This window comes from Oncorhynchus keta, chromosome 27 (assembly GCF_023373465.1).
Source record: "Oncorhynchus keta strain PuntledgeMale-10-30-2019 chromosome 27, Oket_V2, whole genome shotgun sequence".
Lineage (NCBI taxonomy): Eukaryota > Metazoa > Chordata > Actinopteri > Salmoniformes > Salmonidae > Oncorhynchus > Oncorhynchus keta.
Window position 1 is genome coordinate 44,803,077 of NC_068447.1, and position 17,225 is coordinate 44,820,301.

Below are 17,225 nucleotides of genomic sequence, written 5' to 3' on the forward strand. Positions count from 1 at the left end.
GGAACAGAGAGGATACCGGGAGTCAACGACACCGCATAGTCTGAAGAAGAGGTAATGTCAATGAGATCTACATCAGTAGCTCTCTTGTATAACCTACCATGAAGGTCGTCCGCACTATCAATCTGAAAGGTGTTTCTCCTCCTCACATTGATCACGGCATTGTACTCCTCCACAAAGGCAGTATAGGCGTACTGCAACATGACAGAAATAAGGTAGTCTTAGCAGTGACCACAATCACAGATGCCCACATACAGTGCCGTGAAAAAAAGGTACTTGTCCTCTTTCTGATTTTCTAAATTTTTGATACTCGAACGTTATCGGATCTACAACCAAAACCTAATATTTAGGTAAAGGGAACCTGAATTTACCAACAAAAAAAAAAATCTTAATTGGGCTCAAGTTTGCCAAAAAGCACCTGGATGATCAAGACTCTTGGAAGAATTTTCGAAAGACAGGGGAGTCAAAAGTACAACTTTTTAGATGACATGGGTCCCCTCATGCCTGGCGGGAACAAAACACTGCATTCTACAGTAAGAACCTTATACCACCGGTCAAGCCATGGCGGTGGTAGTGTGATGTTTTGCTGCCTCAGGACGGAGACGACTTGCCTTAATAGAAGGAATTTTGTATTCTGTACGGTATCAGAGAATTTTACAGGAGAATGTCAGGCCATCCTTCTGTGAGCTGAAGCACAGCTGGGTCATGCAGCAAGACAATGATCCAAAACACAATCAAGTCTACATGAAAATGACTAAAAAGCAACACATTTTACGTTTTGGAATGGCCTAGACAGTCCTGACCTAATCCCGAGAGTGGGCCAAAATTCCTCCACCGTGACTGATTAACAACGACAGGAAGCGTTTGGTTGGAGTCATTGCAGCTAAAGGTGGCAACACACAGTTATTGAGTGTAAGAGGGCAATTACTTTCTCACAAAAAGGTATTGGTGTTGCACAACTGTTTATAAAATATGTATGCAATTGTAATTTGTTCACTCAGGTTCCCTTTATATAATATTAGGTTTTGGTTGAAGATGATAACATTCAGTATAAAAAAAAATATGCAAAAGTTGAGAAGATTTTAAAGCGGGCAAATACTTTTCCCACAGCACTATAGTTGAAATATCACTTAAAAAAAAACATGAAACACCATGCAGACAAACGCTGTTCAAATTAACAGCACTGTTGCAATACCACATAGGCTGATGCTGTATGAAGACTGACCTGGTGTAGCTGGCAGGTGATGAAGTAGAGAGAGGGCTGGGTGTCGTCTGGCTCCACGTACGCGTCGACCACCACTGACCGCCCTTCGATGGTCAGCACACACTCATAGTCCAGATCCTCATCCTGAACACACACACAACACACACAACACACACACACACACACAGGCCACGTTTTACACACCACGCATCTTGGGTAAAGTAAACCATCAGCCATTTGGGTTTTGCAAGCATTTCTCACACACCTGGAAGAGGTGAAGGTGGCGTCCCACCAGAGTGATCTTCCGCTCCACATTAACAGGAACAAGAGAGGAGCCCTGGACCTTCTCCACACACGGGCAGTCCTGATCATATTATAAGACATACGTTACAGGACACACACACATGGGACATATATGACATCAAACACAATACACCAGCTTACATTTTCAGGTGAGGTCTCACCCATTTCAAATCATTAAACTAGACCGACTGTGTGAACAATTGAGCAAATCCCACACCAAAATGTAGCTCTGCAGTCTAAAAGTTTATCGTATGCGACTGAAGTGGAGAACAAAAACACTGACAAAGCGTAAAACAAAAAAACAGCAGGTTTAGTTCAAACTGAAGACAGCCATTTTTGGTGGTTTGATCTCCAACGTATTGACAGTTGACCACTTCAATGACTCTCAAAACATAAAACGTAATGGCGATGCAATGTTTGCACACATCAGACATAAATAAGAGGGTAGGAATTTTGGATCAAATTAAGAGTAACCTATTTTACACGATGCCAATGCAACTGCACTTATCCGATTCAGTGCACGCGTTGTACTGGGTGCATCAGCTAGACTGCCACTGAAAGACCCCACTCACCGGCAGATCAATTTCAGAGGAGTCAGACTGGTAGTCTGCTGAAGAGTCAGGGTCAGGTGTGAGGGTAAAGGATTGAGAGGGCTGGTTTGGGTCATCATCTCCAGAGGGCACTGTGGCAGAGGATGTTGGAGGGTCCATCTCTGACTCTCCCTTCTCCCATTCCTTTGTCCAGGGGGGTGAGTCTGTACCTTCAGAGGGGGTCAGGTGGACTTCATCCCCATCAGAGCCAGTGGGCAGGTCCATTAACAGGGGGACTTCATCCCCATCAGAGCCAGTGGGCAGGTCCATTAACAGGGGGACTTCATCCCTGTCAGAGCCAGTGGGCAGGTCCATTAACAGGGGGACTTCATCCCCGTCAGAGCCAGTGGGCAGGTCCATTAACAGGGGGACACCACTAGCAGTGGTTGATGTGGTGTCAGAGGAGGGCTCCGGCACAGTGTGGTCAGTGTCGGTGAGTCCATTTGTACTACTAGGAGCCTCAGTTTCTGGAGACTCGGGCCAGTCTAGCAGCTCAACCCTAGTGACTGTTGTCTGCTCCGTCTCCCCTGTTCCAGCAGTAGTCCTGTGGAGGCTCCCGTCTCCATCCACTGAGGTCTCTCCAGCGGTGGTCTGTGTCCCTGCCTGCAGACTGGTTGTCACCTCTAGTGTTGCAGTGGTAGCCTGAGTGGCCAGTGTGGTTGAGGGTGTGGTGGTGGCAATGGTTGGGAAGTGGGTGGTGGGGACTGCGGTTGGCTCGGGGGTGGTGGTGGTGGGTGTGGTGGATGGGGGCACAGGTGTGCTGGCCAGGACTGGGGGAGTGGTCCTAATAGATGTCCCTGTGGGTGGGAGTGTTGGAGCAGCCAGGAGAGTTGGAGTTAGAGTGTCAGATTGTTTGGTTGCTGGGGGAGTGAATGTTGGTTTGAACTTGAGATGGTAACACAAATGAGCAGAAAGGGGGAGAGGAGGGAGACGATGGTAAAACAAGAGGAATAGCAAGAAATATGCAAATAAATACATAAAGACTGAAATCACAAAAAAAAACTAACTGTTTACTAAAAAAAAAGTACAAATTTAAAACAAAGACAATGGAACACGACAAAACATAAATAGACAGGACACGTACAAACTAACAGTTACCTAGGGAGCAGATACCAGTTTCACTACAAAGCAAACCTGAATACACTGGTTAGTATATATAGTTTGTACCAGCTAGCAGTCCTATAACTGCACTGCCTGATAACCTGCAGGTAGACTTACGTGTTTGTTGTAAATTGTGACTCCCTCATCACAGATTTTATTGGTGCACATGTGCTGGTGAATACACCAGTTACAGCCCCAGCGACTGCTTACACACCCTCTGCACCTGAAAACAGAGAGAAGACCGAGGCAGAGAGGTTAACAGGGGGAGATATACAATTGCATTGTGGCTAGAGATGTCAGCCTTTTAACTCACGGCATGAGTCCAGAGAGCTGTTGGACCACACCACAGTCAAAGAAGGTGAACTCCCGAGCAGCCACAGTCACATTGCGGAAGCGAAGGGACAGGGGGATGGTGACTGAGTCTGAGCAGGAGAGAAGTCAGAACATCCCTAAATTACAGTACCCTCCAAAAAGGATAGTTAGCTTTGGTGATCATTAAGAAAGAGAAAGGAATCATTCTGCTTTGTAGTGTCAAATTGGACTCACACGGATGTCACTCACCTTCTCCCTGGCCAATGGGGGGCAGCCTGCTGGCGTCGGGAGTAGAGCAGATCACACCAGTGTCTGTGACAGTGGCCAGACGTTCCACATCCTGGTAGAAACAGCTGTATGCTTCGCCTTGCACTAGACTGGGCAACCCCTTCACTGACACAGCAATCTTCGAGAGAGAAGAGAGAGAAGGACAAAAATACATACAGGGTGTCCATTTCTTTTTTCTTTCAAGCTCGAAACAAGTAATGCATCACCCCCTCCTCTCATGCCTTACGTCCATCTCCTCTCCACGGCTGATGTTATACAGGCTCAGGGATTGGATACCGAGACACTGCTGCTGCTGCTGGTCAAAGCTCCACAGCCACTGGCCCTGCAGAGCCCCCCGACTGCACTGTGAACGCTGGACACACCTGCCATCGCAGGGGGAAGTGGGGTTGAGCACAGGAGAGGAACAAGTGAGAAATGGGGAAGGTGATCATTCATCAATGTTGACATTTGCCTTTGCTCTTCCTATATTTTGGAGCTCTTAACTTATATTTTCTTTGGTATAGAATAGTCAGTTGGTGCTTCCTCACCTGCCCTCCAGAACACACCAGCCACAGTAAGGGTCTCGGGCTGAAAGACAGGACTGACAGTCCAGGTGATCTCCACACTCTGCCACCGGTCGCTTCTCCACCTGAAAGGTTACCCACATATTTTTCTTAAAAACAGCTGTACTATACAATGAAACTGTAGAGATGCTATAATTGTGTTCAATCAATTATATATTTTTTCATAGCCCTTGCCCTGAACTACTACCAGTGAACTGCATGGTCAAAAATTCAAAACACACCTGTACAGTACCTACTCTTGATCCTCTTCACTGTATTCCTGCACCAGCTGAAGACCCTAGACTGTATTAGGGGAGTCAAGTATCTAGCTAGCGATGGATGTGTTTGAGCGGTGTTGTTCACTCAGACTAACCATTGCGCCGGTCATGACGTAGATGTGCGTCTCCGTCTGGTCCAGCAGGAGGTCACTGCTGATGGGCGAGTTGGGCTGGATGAGCATGGAGGAGTACATCTCCACCCGGCCTCCAGAGCCTAGGAACACCTGGAGAGAAGCAGATGGTTATGGTCAGAAACCATCAACCATTTCCAAGTGTGAAGGTTATAAATCTCAGCACATACAGTACATATGACAACGGAAAAAGACCATTGAAAAGGCTAAAGAAGTCTTGGCTTAGAATGTGTCTAAAAGCAATTTGAAGGTGCATTTGTACTGTCTGCAGGATCATATTGTGAAGAGAACAGTTAATTTGATTGGCAGTCAGTAAATCTAATCTGGAGGATACCAAGACACCTTTGCCTAAGTGATTCATGAGCCCTCGAACTCTCAAGTTACCTGAGTTTAATGAGATTAGCATAGATTTTTATGTCAGACTCCATAAGCCTGTGCAGTGATCTCAGTGCTGTAAGCAGGAATCAAATTGCTTGTCAAGTGCAGTTTCTGTCAGCACATCTTAGCGAGCTGACAAAATAAGACACTCGATTTAGAAACCTGCAAGTTGTATCCAAACTGTGTGTGTGTGTGTGTGTGTGTGTGTGTGTGTGTTCACGCATGCATGTGCACGTGTGTGTCTGAATGGTGGTTGTGGAATTTGGTGTGCAGTGATGAGATAATCCCTTTATAATGGGTAACTTCACTCAGCTGCATACTAAGGGAGCTTTGATCAGGCACCTCAAAGCCCTCTGTTCTCTTCTGTCTGAGAAGGTCTCTCCCACCGGCTCGGACCACAGCTTTAACAAGGCTACCAGACGATATCCAGAGTAGAAGTACGTCTGAAACACTATCTTGATCTAGATCTCAAGTATTAACAAATAAAATGCATCATGACCTACTGTAACTTGGCATACCTTGTGCAAATTCCCTTTAGAGTCTCCTAAAAAGGCAATGGTGTGCCCAGCCCTCATACCAACAGCCACAGCAGTGAGACGGGCAGATGGGCTGTCCAATACTGCCTCAGCTTCCATGGGTACCCTGCTGGCCATTGGACTGGGGGTGTGGTCAGAGCCACAGGGATAAGCCTTTAGGGTGTTCTGGAAGAAAAGAGAACAAACAAAAACACATCTCTCAGAGAATGTTCCATTCACATTATCACAGGAACATGGTTATTCATTTTAAGTCCAACAGTATAACTTTCATTCAGCAATATTTAATGTACAGGTCTTTCACAGTCCAACCAATCCTCTTAGATTTTATAAGAGGATTAAATATTATACTAGGCGGGAAGCATACTAAGAATGCAATCTTGTGCCTTTGCTTTTGCGTAACCCCTTAAAGCCTACAAATAAGTATTCAGCCCAACTCCAGTAAATTGGAAAGTCTTTTGTTACAGGGCTTGTTTACTTCAAAGCAAATTGTTTACCAAATTAACTATGTGTTCCAATCCATCTGTCAGTCTCGTTGGACTTCAAAGGGCTGTTACCCATCCGTGTCAGCCTTCATTTACCAGTCTGATAGCTGAGTCGGGACAGTTAGTTTTATTGATCCTAACGATCCCATTAAACCGCTCGTGGCTGCAGGGCAGGCAGGCCTGACGAGCTCCGGGGCTCCAGGCTGGAGGTCACCCCGGGGTCGTAGGCCTGCAGGGCGACTTCCCTCCCCGGCTTCAGGGATCTCTTGGCTCTTTGGCACAGTGCTCATTAAGGCCTTTCATGAATTACAGGCCTTCCTCTCTCTACGGCTGCTCTGAGCGGAGGCTGGATCTACTCCTCTTCCAGACTGCTGAAGCCAATAAGCCATTACAGCAGTGAAGGCAGAGAATAAGTAGGATTTAACTAGATAAGGCATTCCATTGGTAGTAGTCTGATGTTAGGAAAAAAATAGGGCAAATGCTTGGCATTGAGCAGAGCAAACCTACATTGAAATGTGTTTAATTCCGAGGAAGCAGAGGACTCATGTGAAAGTTGCATGTATTGTTACAACAGCTGCTCCTCCGAACACCTTACCGTAGGTAAGTTGGCACAGCTGGACTTGACCTCATACTCTATGTAGGCCACCTCGCCTCCTCCCATCACCCGGCCATCCAGTGTGTAGCACAGGTCTCGTGTGGAGTCGATGAGTCTGTCCAGCTCGTCCAGAGGGTACACACACAGAGCAGAGTCCTCGGAGGGCCCGTTGGAAGAGCTGACCCGGGTGGAGAAGACCCCCAGCAGGGTCTCCCCCTCTCTTCCACCCCCCTGACCCACCTGGGCTGCCTGGAGGAGGTTGTAGTTCCTCTCTGGGGAAGAGGTAGAGGAGTGACACACCAGGGGTACCTCTACATAGGAATAGTAGGAGGTGTCATCCAGACACACGCGGGCAGCATACGTACGGTACTCCCGCGACACAGCCTTAATGTCACGGCGATAGAACAAGAAGTACACATGCCCACGGCGAGCGAAAGCGGCTACAAAATGGTGGTCGTACTCCGAGAGCCTTCCCGCCACGGCCAGCTTGGCTGTCTCCTCGTAAGAGAACACAGGCTCGTGGGCCAGATGGCGTGTGGAGATGGGCGGATGGCTGCTTGTGTAACCACGCCCCACATAGAGCACGGCCCGCTCCCCGCCTCGGGGCCCCACCACCAGCCCCACTGTGGATACCTCCGGGTCGTTGGCCGCCACATACTGGGTATCCACCGGCCTCTCTGTAGAGAACAAGACCTCCTTCACAGAGGTCAGGCTGCGCTTCTGGCAGGTGCCCTGGTGGACGTTACCACAGGTGATGAGCTCCATGGCTGAGGGGTCCACTAGGAGCAGCTTGTTGTGGTTGGAGGTGTGCCGGGCCTGGGGGCAGTTGGCCTCGGTGACAGGGGGAAGACACTCCTTACTATCAGTCACAGGGCCGGTCCTCTCCTCATGCTCCAGACGCAGGCCGTCTAGCCCGTCCAGTTGGAAGAGATGGTCCCTGGCCCCCACGTAAACTGTGCCCACAGAGGGGTCCGGGTGCAGGACCAGGTGCTCAAAAGAAGTGTCATTTCTGGAGAAGCGTGGATAAGTGCGGACAGCGAGGGTGTATGAGGTGGTGATCAGTAAGAGGATGAGCAGGGCTGAGAACAGAGCCATCCCAAGTGGCATGGCAAATATTCTGCAAACACAAGAATAGTAAAAATAAATAAATACATTTTTAAAAAGCTCAACATCAAGTTTGCTATACAAATGCTTACAGTATTAATAGATATCTATACAATATGTCTAACCATGTGTCCGACGATAAGCTCAAGACGCCAGTCTCCTCTTGATCATCCGCAAACATAACCCATTATTGTTCACTACACCTGTAGAGAAAATAAAATATGGAAATATTATTGCAAATGTAATGTTAGCCAATAATCCATCAGGAGTTACAACATTGGTTGGATCATGTTCTAGAATCTGCCACCCTGCCACTTATCTACATCACATGAGCCTTAAAGCGATGTTGCGCATTCTGACATTTAGGACACTTGTCACTCGTCACCTCACTACCCCAGCAAATCAATTGGCCAGTGGGAGTCCTCTATTACAGCTGCAACCCCTTCAATAATTGAGCAGCTCTTCCCCGTCCTCACCCTCCACCCTGGTGAGAGGTCAAGAATGGCTAAGTGCAGTAGTCCTACAGTACGTGACTGTAGCCAGTGACAAGAGGATGGGGCATAAGAGGGTGAAGAGAGCCCGAGTTGGTGGTCCTGGAGCAGGTGCGTCTGGTGTGCTGCTCTGATACAGTAAGTGTCTCAGTCAGACCCCTCTTTACTTATTCATGGAGGGATAAGAGGTCTGTCACTTCTTGGACGGTAACTCTCAGGCCCACTGCCACAGGGTAGTTCATGAAAAATACATGCATAATTCCATGTGCGTCATGTTTTATTGAGGCAAACCTATGTCCAGAATAGGGGTGCTTTGAGAGATAAGAATAGTATGGGGGAATAAAACACTTTCTAGAGCCATTAGCACTATCCACAACATGTCTATTTGTGGGCCTCTATTCCTGTCACTGTTGTCCTTGACGCTCAGTCTCAGTCTAGACCGATTGGCCTATGATACACAGCTGCACTGTGAGGCCTGGAAACAATGGAGAACACAGCCATGCTACTGGTCTGCAGTCCTCACCAGCTCTTTGAACGGCTGACATCCCATTGTCAATATTTATAGTGCATGGGGACCAATCGTCATGGGAACTTCCTCTTAGTAACTGGAGCAGCAGTATAGGACTGGGAAACAAATAGTCATTCCTTTTATACAAAAAAATAATAAAGTAGCCTCATTTTTTTATTATTTATTTTACATCCATCACATTTCCTCTTCCTGATCATGGCTGTAGTGACTTTTCACAAGATTATTCAGCTGAATGTAAGTACTTCTGGAGAAGTAGAGTCTGCCAAATGCCCATATTGTAATTAGTAATGTAGCACTTTGTTACTACTGCTGCTACCACTGTAAAGTGTAGTGGTTGTAATGATAAAACAATAACTTGGGAGGGGGGGGGGGGGCTCTGCAACAGGGGCATGCAGAGCCAACAATCTCCAGAGTTCATTGGCCGTGTCTGGAATGCATGGCTCTGCCCTGGTGCAGTCCAAGGAACCTATAAATAACTACTGCTAGGCTATTAGCCTGTCAGCATCACTGGGGGTCTGATCGGGGCTTTACAATTCCACTACACTACAGCCAAGTCCGCTGAGCTCCACAGCTCGACGAGACTCCCCTCTATGTTTATCAATCATTGAAAGTGGTTGCTGTGCACGTTTAACGTTCAACTCTTAATGATCTGTGACAGGGGTCTGAACGCTAAGACCCCATAAAAATGTGAGGTCAGCAGCGAATCTCTCCAAAAAGACAAGGGTGCGATTCTTCATGCGGCGTCTGAATGAGAGACGGCCTCAGGCTCGGAGGCCTGACATTGTTCTGCTGCTCCTGGCATCTCCCCTCTGGAACACAGCCAAATGGTACTGTACCCGTCTGCTTGAGTTATGACAGGCTCGGGGGAACACACAGCCACCATAGTTCATCGTTTTATGACTACGAGGCAGAATCCAACTACAGTACAGTTCATCTTAGACATAGATTTTCTGTTTTACAACACATAAAACGTCACAGCATAGGGTGTGATCGTCAGACTTTGAGGGTATTTTTGTAGTGAATAAAAACAGTCACGGCCAGTCACAGATGTGATTTCTACAGTAGAGAATAGAATATGTTTATCGACAAAGAATATGTTAACAATCGGATTTCAAAGGAGGATACACACACACACACACACACACACACACACACACACACACACACACACACACACACACACACACACACACACACACGTCGGCCCTCTGCCAGTTCCGTCTACTTCTTTAGGTCTATAGCAAACCACTCTAACAAACACACAGAGGGTCTCTCTTCCCCTCTTTTTAAAAATGCCCCCGGTGTTGAAAAGGGAGTCTGTGTGTAGCCGTTGGTGGGAATAGTGTCCCTTTCAGTCCTCTCTGACCAAGTGGCTTCTCTGACCGGGTGGAGAATAAAGCCACTTCCTTGTAAAAAAAAAAAAAAGAGCTTCACACAGTCTGGCTTATAACGGGACCCTTCATGTAGGCCTAGACCTTTCTGAAGGTGGTTTGTCAGCGGGAAGCAAGGTGCAGAAGAACTTAGTACAGTTGACAGTCGAGTCTGAAATCAACCCAAACAACATGTGTGACGCAAGATCGATACAGCACGGAAGTCTGTTGTAAAAGAGACAGCATTCCGCAAGAATGACGGATGGAAGCAGCTGAAATGCTTTCCAAGGGTTTCTGGAGGGGTTGACGATCATGTACTCATAGGCTATATCATACATATACCTATATATAGTAGTGTGTAAAACTTAAGTATATGGTGAATTAAGATTGGATCAAATAACACATTTCAAAACCACACTACTGTAAAATAAGGACCCTTCAAAAGAATGGTAGTGAATGATGGGAGGAAGAGAGACCAGTAAGTGTCTGGTGGTCAGATCCTGCTGACTGCTGTGGGTACGGGACCAGGACAGAATCCAACTGCTCCAACTAAATTACAGACCAAACTACTGGACTGGAGATTCCTCTGGGATTTGACGTGAGCAAAATCTGAACACAGGAAGAGCGTGTGAATGCAGAAAATCTCAAATCTCTTCCTCTATTTCTAGCTATGCTTTCTTTTTACACTCTTTCCCCGTTTCTGTGCCACAAACGTTTGCCAAGTGGCAAAAATGGCATTTGGCGGTTGGGTTCTGTCGAGCAGAAGGAGCTACAACAGAAATGTGCGATTAAGGATTGTTGCGATTGCGTCAATGTGTTTTTTTTTTCGGACCATATGGTTATTTTAGCGTCACGTCAATAGGATATATTGATAATGCATGTCTTTGTGTTGGCATCACAGGAGGCTGAAGCGGTGGCGAAACATGCTTATTCATGTGTTTGTGCCCTGGCTGCATACATTACCACCCACTGCATGTGCTATCACATCTCCATCACACAAAACAGCCTCTCTTTCATATCGCTGAATAGACTGAGAAAGCCCTTTGTCATTTGTGGTTGTCTTGACGACGTCTCGTGGTTGGATGAAAAGGAGAGCTGAAGTCTAGCGTCAACTCATAGGCATTTGAATTGGTAGAAACTGTACAACCACTCAAGCTCCCTGACAAAATAATTCATGGTTAGGTGCTTGGTATTATCATTTAAGGAATAGAGGTCGTGGTAAGAAACGCTCCCTAATGCTGCACTGAATTATTCCCCTGACTTGACAAGAAAATATTATAATCGAAACCAAGAAGGTACACCAGTTGGAAGGATTTCCAACGTGCCGTTCAGGCAAAAGCTGTTTCTACCGACCCTTTGTAATCTCAGAATCTAGAGATGGATGGAAAATAACAAGCCTCATCTTAAAAATGATTTGAAAAGCTTTAACAAGAGCAGAACTATTTTGTTTAATTTGAAAAATAGTAGAACACTTTTTTTCTCTCGAAAAAGCAGAGTATTTTTGCTGATCCCAACGAGGCTTTGACCCCCTAACAGCAAATAGAGGAGTGTGGAAACTAAATGAACCAGAAGCTCTTAGCACTTCATAAGAACACATAGGCAACAGCAGAGCCCCCATGTAAGCCTATAAGGACATAGATACACTGCACTACTCACTCTCCTCTTCCTTCAGGGACTGGTATCACAGTCACCTATCAGAATGCCAAGCATTTTCTGAATGCTTGGCAGGGAGGGCTTCTCCCAAGCTCTGGCCTAGAGTAGTGTGGAGGAGCGTATACCCTAACAAAACACTCAACTACTGGGGAATGGAAAATGGAGAAGTTTTAGCTTATCTGGGCAATATAGGCCTCAATGACTGATGTGGTATTGTAATAATCATATTTATTAAGCACTTATAATAGGCCCTTAAGTTGTCCGAGTAGACATACGCCAGTCAGCCCAAAGGTCACTCGGCTCGGCGCATTTCTATTTTCATGTAGAAACATGCACATCTCTGCTTAGTATCATGCCAGGTTGGGCTTGTACAACTTTACTGTCCAACTAGACATACAGTCTTGGTCTACATTAGCCGATTTCCAAGGAACTGTGCTTTGGATAGAGTGATGTTCATCACTGTAGACAGTTTCGGAGGGTCAATTTGGTGAAGCTGTCATTAGTACACATTTCATCATCATCGCAGAGTAGATCAAGTCCGAAAAACAGTGAAGCCTTTCCATGACTGCATTTTGAAATCTGAAGAAATGAGAGTTTATTTTCCCTCCCTTATTTATTTATGCCTGAGCATCACCCAGCAAGAGCTGGGATTGGTCCTCTTAAATGCTGTGCAGACTGAACTGGTGTTCCCCCTGTGGCAGTCTCATAGAGGGGCTCTTGTGAGGCCAGCGCCGTTACACACAGTGTGTCTTTTCTGTCCTCCTCCATTAACAAATACATGCCGTTGGTCAGGGAAATTAAATATTAGTGTGGTAGTCTGCAACCTTTGATCTTTTAGCTGTGTGTGTGTGTGTGTGCGCGTACATGTACCTTCACTCATTACAGGTGTTCAAATCAGTCATCTCTGTCAAACCACAATACATCTGAATAATTGCCAGCCTCAGTTACCTTCAGTATGGGTTTCAATGTTCTTTACTGGTCTGACATTTTATGCAGGACACATGTAAAACCAGTCATTCTACTTGGATTGCCAAGGTTAACCAGAGCAACGTATTTAAGGCAGAGTAATTAAAGCTTCTGTTTGAATCACATACCGTACCGAAGCAATAACTTATGCTGATGGATCGAAAGTCAAATCTGTTTAGTAGTCTGTAACTAAGCCAAGAGAGAGAACTTGGCAAGATTACCTCATTGGCATGATTTTTCAGGACAAGTGTATGCAAAGACTGTTATTTTCATCACAAATGTGTTTTATCGGTTGCCAGAGACGTCATGCAGAAATAATCACTCTGAATGGTTAAAAAGGTACTGTGAGAAGCGTTCCAAATTAACTTTTGCCTTTGGACCAGAGAAAGACCGCAATCAGTCCTATTCATAAAGGGTTGCTTTCCTTTCCCAGAGTGACAATCAGATGTACCAGATATTTTGGTCAAACTATAAAAACATGCACCTATAAATTGATGATCATGAAGCTCTGCAATGCATTGTAATCCTGTTTTCAGGAGAAAAATACACTAACCGTAGGGTCAACTACATACTCTCCACACACACACACACACACACGATGGCACGACGACCCTTCACAAGGTGGCAATAATTCAATAACACTGTTGAGAAAAATATCACACTGAGAAGTGACTGGAAGTTAAGGGGTAGTTTTGATATGGGAAAGACGCCGTACAAGGTCAGATTTTATGATATACAGTGCAATAGGAAAGTATTCAGACCTCTTGACTTTTTCCACATTGTTACATTACAGCCTTATTCTTAAATTGATTTAGTTTTTTTTCTCCCCTCATCAATCTACGCACAATACACCATAATGACAAAGCAAAAAACGGGTTTAGACATTTTTGCTAAGGTTTTAAAACTGAAATATCACATTTATTCTGACCCTTTACACAGTACTTTCTTGAAACAGCTTTGGCAGCGATTACAGCCTTGAGTCTTCTTGGCTATGACGCTACAAGATTGACACACCTGTTTTTTGGGGAGTTTCTCACATTCTTCTCTGCAGATCCTCTTAAGCTCTGTCAGGTTGGATTGAGAGCGTCGCTTCACAGCTAATATATGCCATTTAGCAGACGCTTTTATCCAAAGCGACTTACAGTCATGTGTGCATACATTCTACGTATGGGTGGTCCCGGGGATCGACCCCACTACCCTGGCGTTACAAGCACCATGCTCTACCAACTGAGCTACAGAAGGACCACAGCTATTTTCAGGTCTCTTCAGAGATGTTCGATTGGACTCTGGGCTCTGGCTGGGTCATTCAAGGACATTCAGAGACTTGTCCCAAAGCCACTCCTGCGTTGTCTTGGCTGTGTGCGCTTGGGGTCGTTGTCCTGTTGGAAGGTGAACCTTCGCCCCAGTCGGAGGTCCTGAGCGCTCTGGAGCAGGTTATCATCAAGGATCTCTGAACATTGCTCTGTTCATCTTTCCCTCGATTCTGACTAGTCTCCCAGTCCCTGCCGCTGAAAAAAATCCCCACAGCATGATGATGCCACCACCACCACCACCATGCATCACAGTAGGGAAGGTACCAAGTTTGTACCAGATGTGAAGCTTGGCATTCAGGCCAAAGTGTTCAATCTTGGTTTGATCAGACCTGAGAATCTTGTTTCCCATAGTCTGAGTCTTAAGGTGTATTTTGCAAACTCCAAGCGGCCTGTCATGTGCCTTTTACTGAGGAGTGGTTTCCGTCTGGCCACTTTACCATAAAGGCCTGATTGGTAGAGTGCTGTAGAGATGGTTGTCCTTCTGGAAGGTTCTCCCATCTCCACAGAAGATCTCTGGAGCCCTGTCAGAGCGACCATCGTGTTCTTGGTCATCTACTTGACCAAGGCCCTTCTCCCCTGATTGCTCAGTTTGGCCAGTCGGCCAGCTCTAGGAAGAGTCTTGGTGGTTCCAAACTTCTTCAATTTAAGAATGATGGAGGCCACTGTATTCTTGGGGACCTTCAATGCTGCAGACATTTCCCTTCCCCAGATCTGTGCCTCGACACAATCCTGTCTGTCTCGGAGCTCTACGGACAATTCATTCGACCTCATGGCTTGGTTTTTGCTCTGACATGCATTGTCAACTGTTGGACCTTACATATACATACAGGTGTGTGCCTTTCCAAATCATGTCCAATGAATTGAATTTACCACATTGAATTTACCACAGGTGGACTCCAATCAAGTTGGATGATCAATGGAAACAGGATACACCTGAGCTTAATTTTGAGTCTCATAGAAAAGGGTCTGAATACTTATGTAAATAAGGTATTGGTTTACAACATTTCATAACATTTGCTAAAATGTATAAAAACCTGTTTTCGCTTTATCAATATGGGGTATTGTGTGTAGAATAAGGCTGTAACATTACAAAATGTGGAAAAAGTCAAGGGGTCTGAATACTTTCCGAATGCACTGTACATGGGTTGTTTTTTGTTGTCTAAATTCTATTTAAAAAATCACTACAAAAACAATGCCTTTCCAAAAAAGGGTTTTGGGCAGAGCCAGGCAGGTGGGAGCTATCGTGGCCTTCTGTTCGTGTGCTGAATGACAGACAGCTTCATTTAAAAGATAATGGGAGAGGGAGAGAATCAGAGCAGGTCTCTACGAGTGGGAGGTCTTCAATTGTCAAATGGTTAATAGAGTGTACTCTTTCTCTCTTAAGCAGAAGTGCATGCATGTGACACACACACACAACCCCTTTCTCTAAACCCTGACAGAAAATCATTAATGATGGATGTGCAGAGCTTGCGGTGTTGAAAGCAAAGGTGTTTAATTATGACCTGAGGACAAAAGGGTGGTGAAATCTAGGATGGAACCTGCAGGAGGAGGCAGTGAAAAGATCTTAACTGAAATCCATGACATCTGTCACAAACAAAACCAAAGATTTTCTTATGCAATTTCGATACAAGATTAGTAAATTGTGACTAGATGGGGTTCTAAATCAGACTGAGCAGAATAATTATGGATGAGCCGCACCACAGAGCATTAGAAAGTCTTTGTTTAAGAGGGCCACAGTCATGGACCCAACACTAATATGGATAATGGCTTAGGGAACCCCGCCGCGCCTTTAATTGAGGCAATCTTTCTGATGCTTGGAGATCGAGCGAGACAGAGAGCGAGAGAGACAGCAAGCGAGCGAGAGAGACCACGAGCGACATACAGCGAGAGACGGACAGCGAGCGAGAGAGAGACAGCCTTGGGAAACATAGCATGGGGGTTGGGAGGAGTCAGACCAGGAGCTCACTCCCCTGAGGTCCTGAGACAGTCTGCTAACAGGACTGACACCTGGGGACTGCATTAATCATTGATCAGGCCAGTATGAGGGAGTGGATGGGCTTCAATGGGTTTCAGCCAGACTGACTGAGGGTTTAACTCAGCGTTGGTGTATTAGCCATCAAGTCAGTGAGTTAAGTTCACCCAAACAAAAGGCCAAGCAAAACGTACATGGTCAGTTCCAGTCAGTGACAGAAAAGCCCTGCATACTATAGATACTAACATCAAAGAATAGCCGTAAATACTTGTATGCTGCAGTGGCCGGCTATGTGTTAGGTTTTGGCTGTGCCCAGATCAGTGAAAGATAAACAGAGCATTAAAGTGTTCCACAGGGACTGAAACGTGATGGTTAGTTAGGTACACTCCTCTTCCACACCACTACACCCTCTTCCCCACTATCCCGGCCGGCTCTCTCCAAAGTAGCACGTACTGTAAGCAACATTTATGCCAGCAAGAAACTTTCTTTTATGCCTTTACTGCCCCGATAATCTATAGCCTACTGTATGACGCACTGCAGAAAATATGTAGATAAACACCGAAATAAAAAAACTGACATAAGCCTGTGTTCATTCAGCTTTATTTTTCAGTGCATCTAGTCATGCAACCTGGAATTCCGGGGAAAGACCAGCAGTAGATACCAGTGTTTGGACTTATTAGCAGAGAGGGAGCTGACGGAGAGTTTTTGCCACGGCTATTACAATACAATAGAGGGAGGTCTGTGTTGGCATCACTGCTGAATCTCTGAATAATTATCCAAATCCCCAAACTGTGCCGTGACCCAGACTGAAAGCTTCATTAAAAGAGGATGTTCAGACTGCTGACTGAGATTAATTAGCTTAGTAAGCAGAGCCACAATCCCTCCTCCACAGGACACTCGGTGCTAATCCACACAGATCTTTACTGGCAATCCATAAGCATTGTTCCTGAATAGAGCAGACTTCAGGGAATACCTTTCCCTTGATGTAGTCGAATAGGCTAATGTTTTGGTGAGGGACCTGTGCCTTCAAATGTGCCTGCGTTGTTAGTTCAGACATTTGCTAGCTAGCTACCTAACTTAGCCGAGTACT

At 45.8% G+C, this 17,225-nt stretch overlaps 1 protein-coding gene across 2 annotated transcripts in view; it reads right to left on the reverse strand.

The window, feature by feature from the left end:
- The window catches only part of LOC118360173 (plexin-B1-like), a 60,084-nt gene that overhangs the window by 25,865 nt on the left and 16,994 nt on the right, over positions 1 to 17,225 (reverse strand). For both annotated transcript variants that reach the window (XR_008083251.1, XM_035739401.2), the window contains exons 2-14: positions 7,967 to 8,044; positions 6,738 to 7,854; positions 5,643 to 5,825; positions 4,711 to 4,839; positions 4,323 to 4,423; positions 4,022 to 4,157; positions 3,757 to 3,913; positions 3,509 to 3,617; positions 3,313 to 3,418; positions 2,077 to 2,979; positions 1,467 to 1,565; positions 1,223 to 1,345; positions 98 to 191 (exon numbers count right to left, since the gene is read on the reverse strand). Coding sequence is in view for 1 of the 2 variants with exons in the window: in XM_035739401.2 (XP_035595294.2) it covers positions 98 to 191; positions 1,223 to 1,345; positions 1,467 to 1,565; positions 2,077 to 2,979; positions 3,313 to 3,418; positions 3,509 to 3,617; positions 3,757 to 3,913; positions 4,022 to 4,157; positions 4,323 to 4,423; positions 4,711 to 4,839; positions 5,643 to 5,825; positions 6,738 to 7,844 (3,247 nt within the window). In the remaining variant the exon portion in view is untranslated. The remainder of the gene's footprint in view (positions 1 to 97; positions 192 to 1,222; positions 1,346 to 1,466; positions 1,566 to 2,076; positions 2,980 to 3,312; positions 3,419 to 3,508; positions 3,618 to 3,756; positions 3,914 to 4,021; positions 4,158 to 4,322; positions 4,424 to 4,710; positions 4,840 to 5,642; positions 5,826 to 6,737; positions 7,855 to 7,966; positions 8,045 to 17,225) is intronic.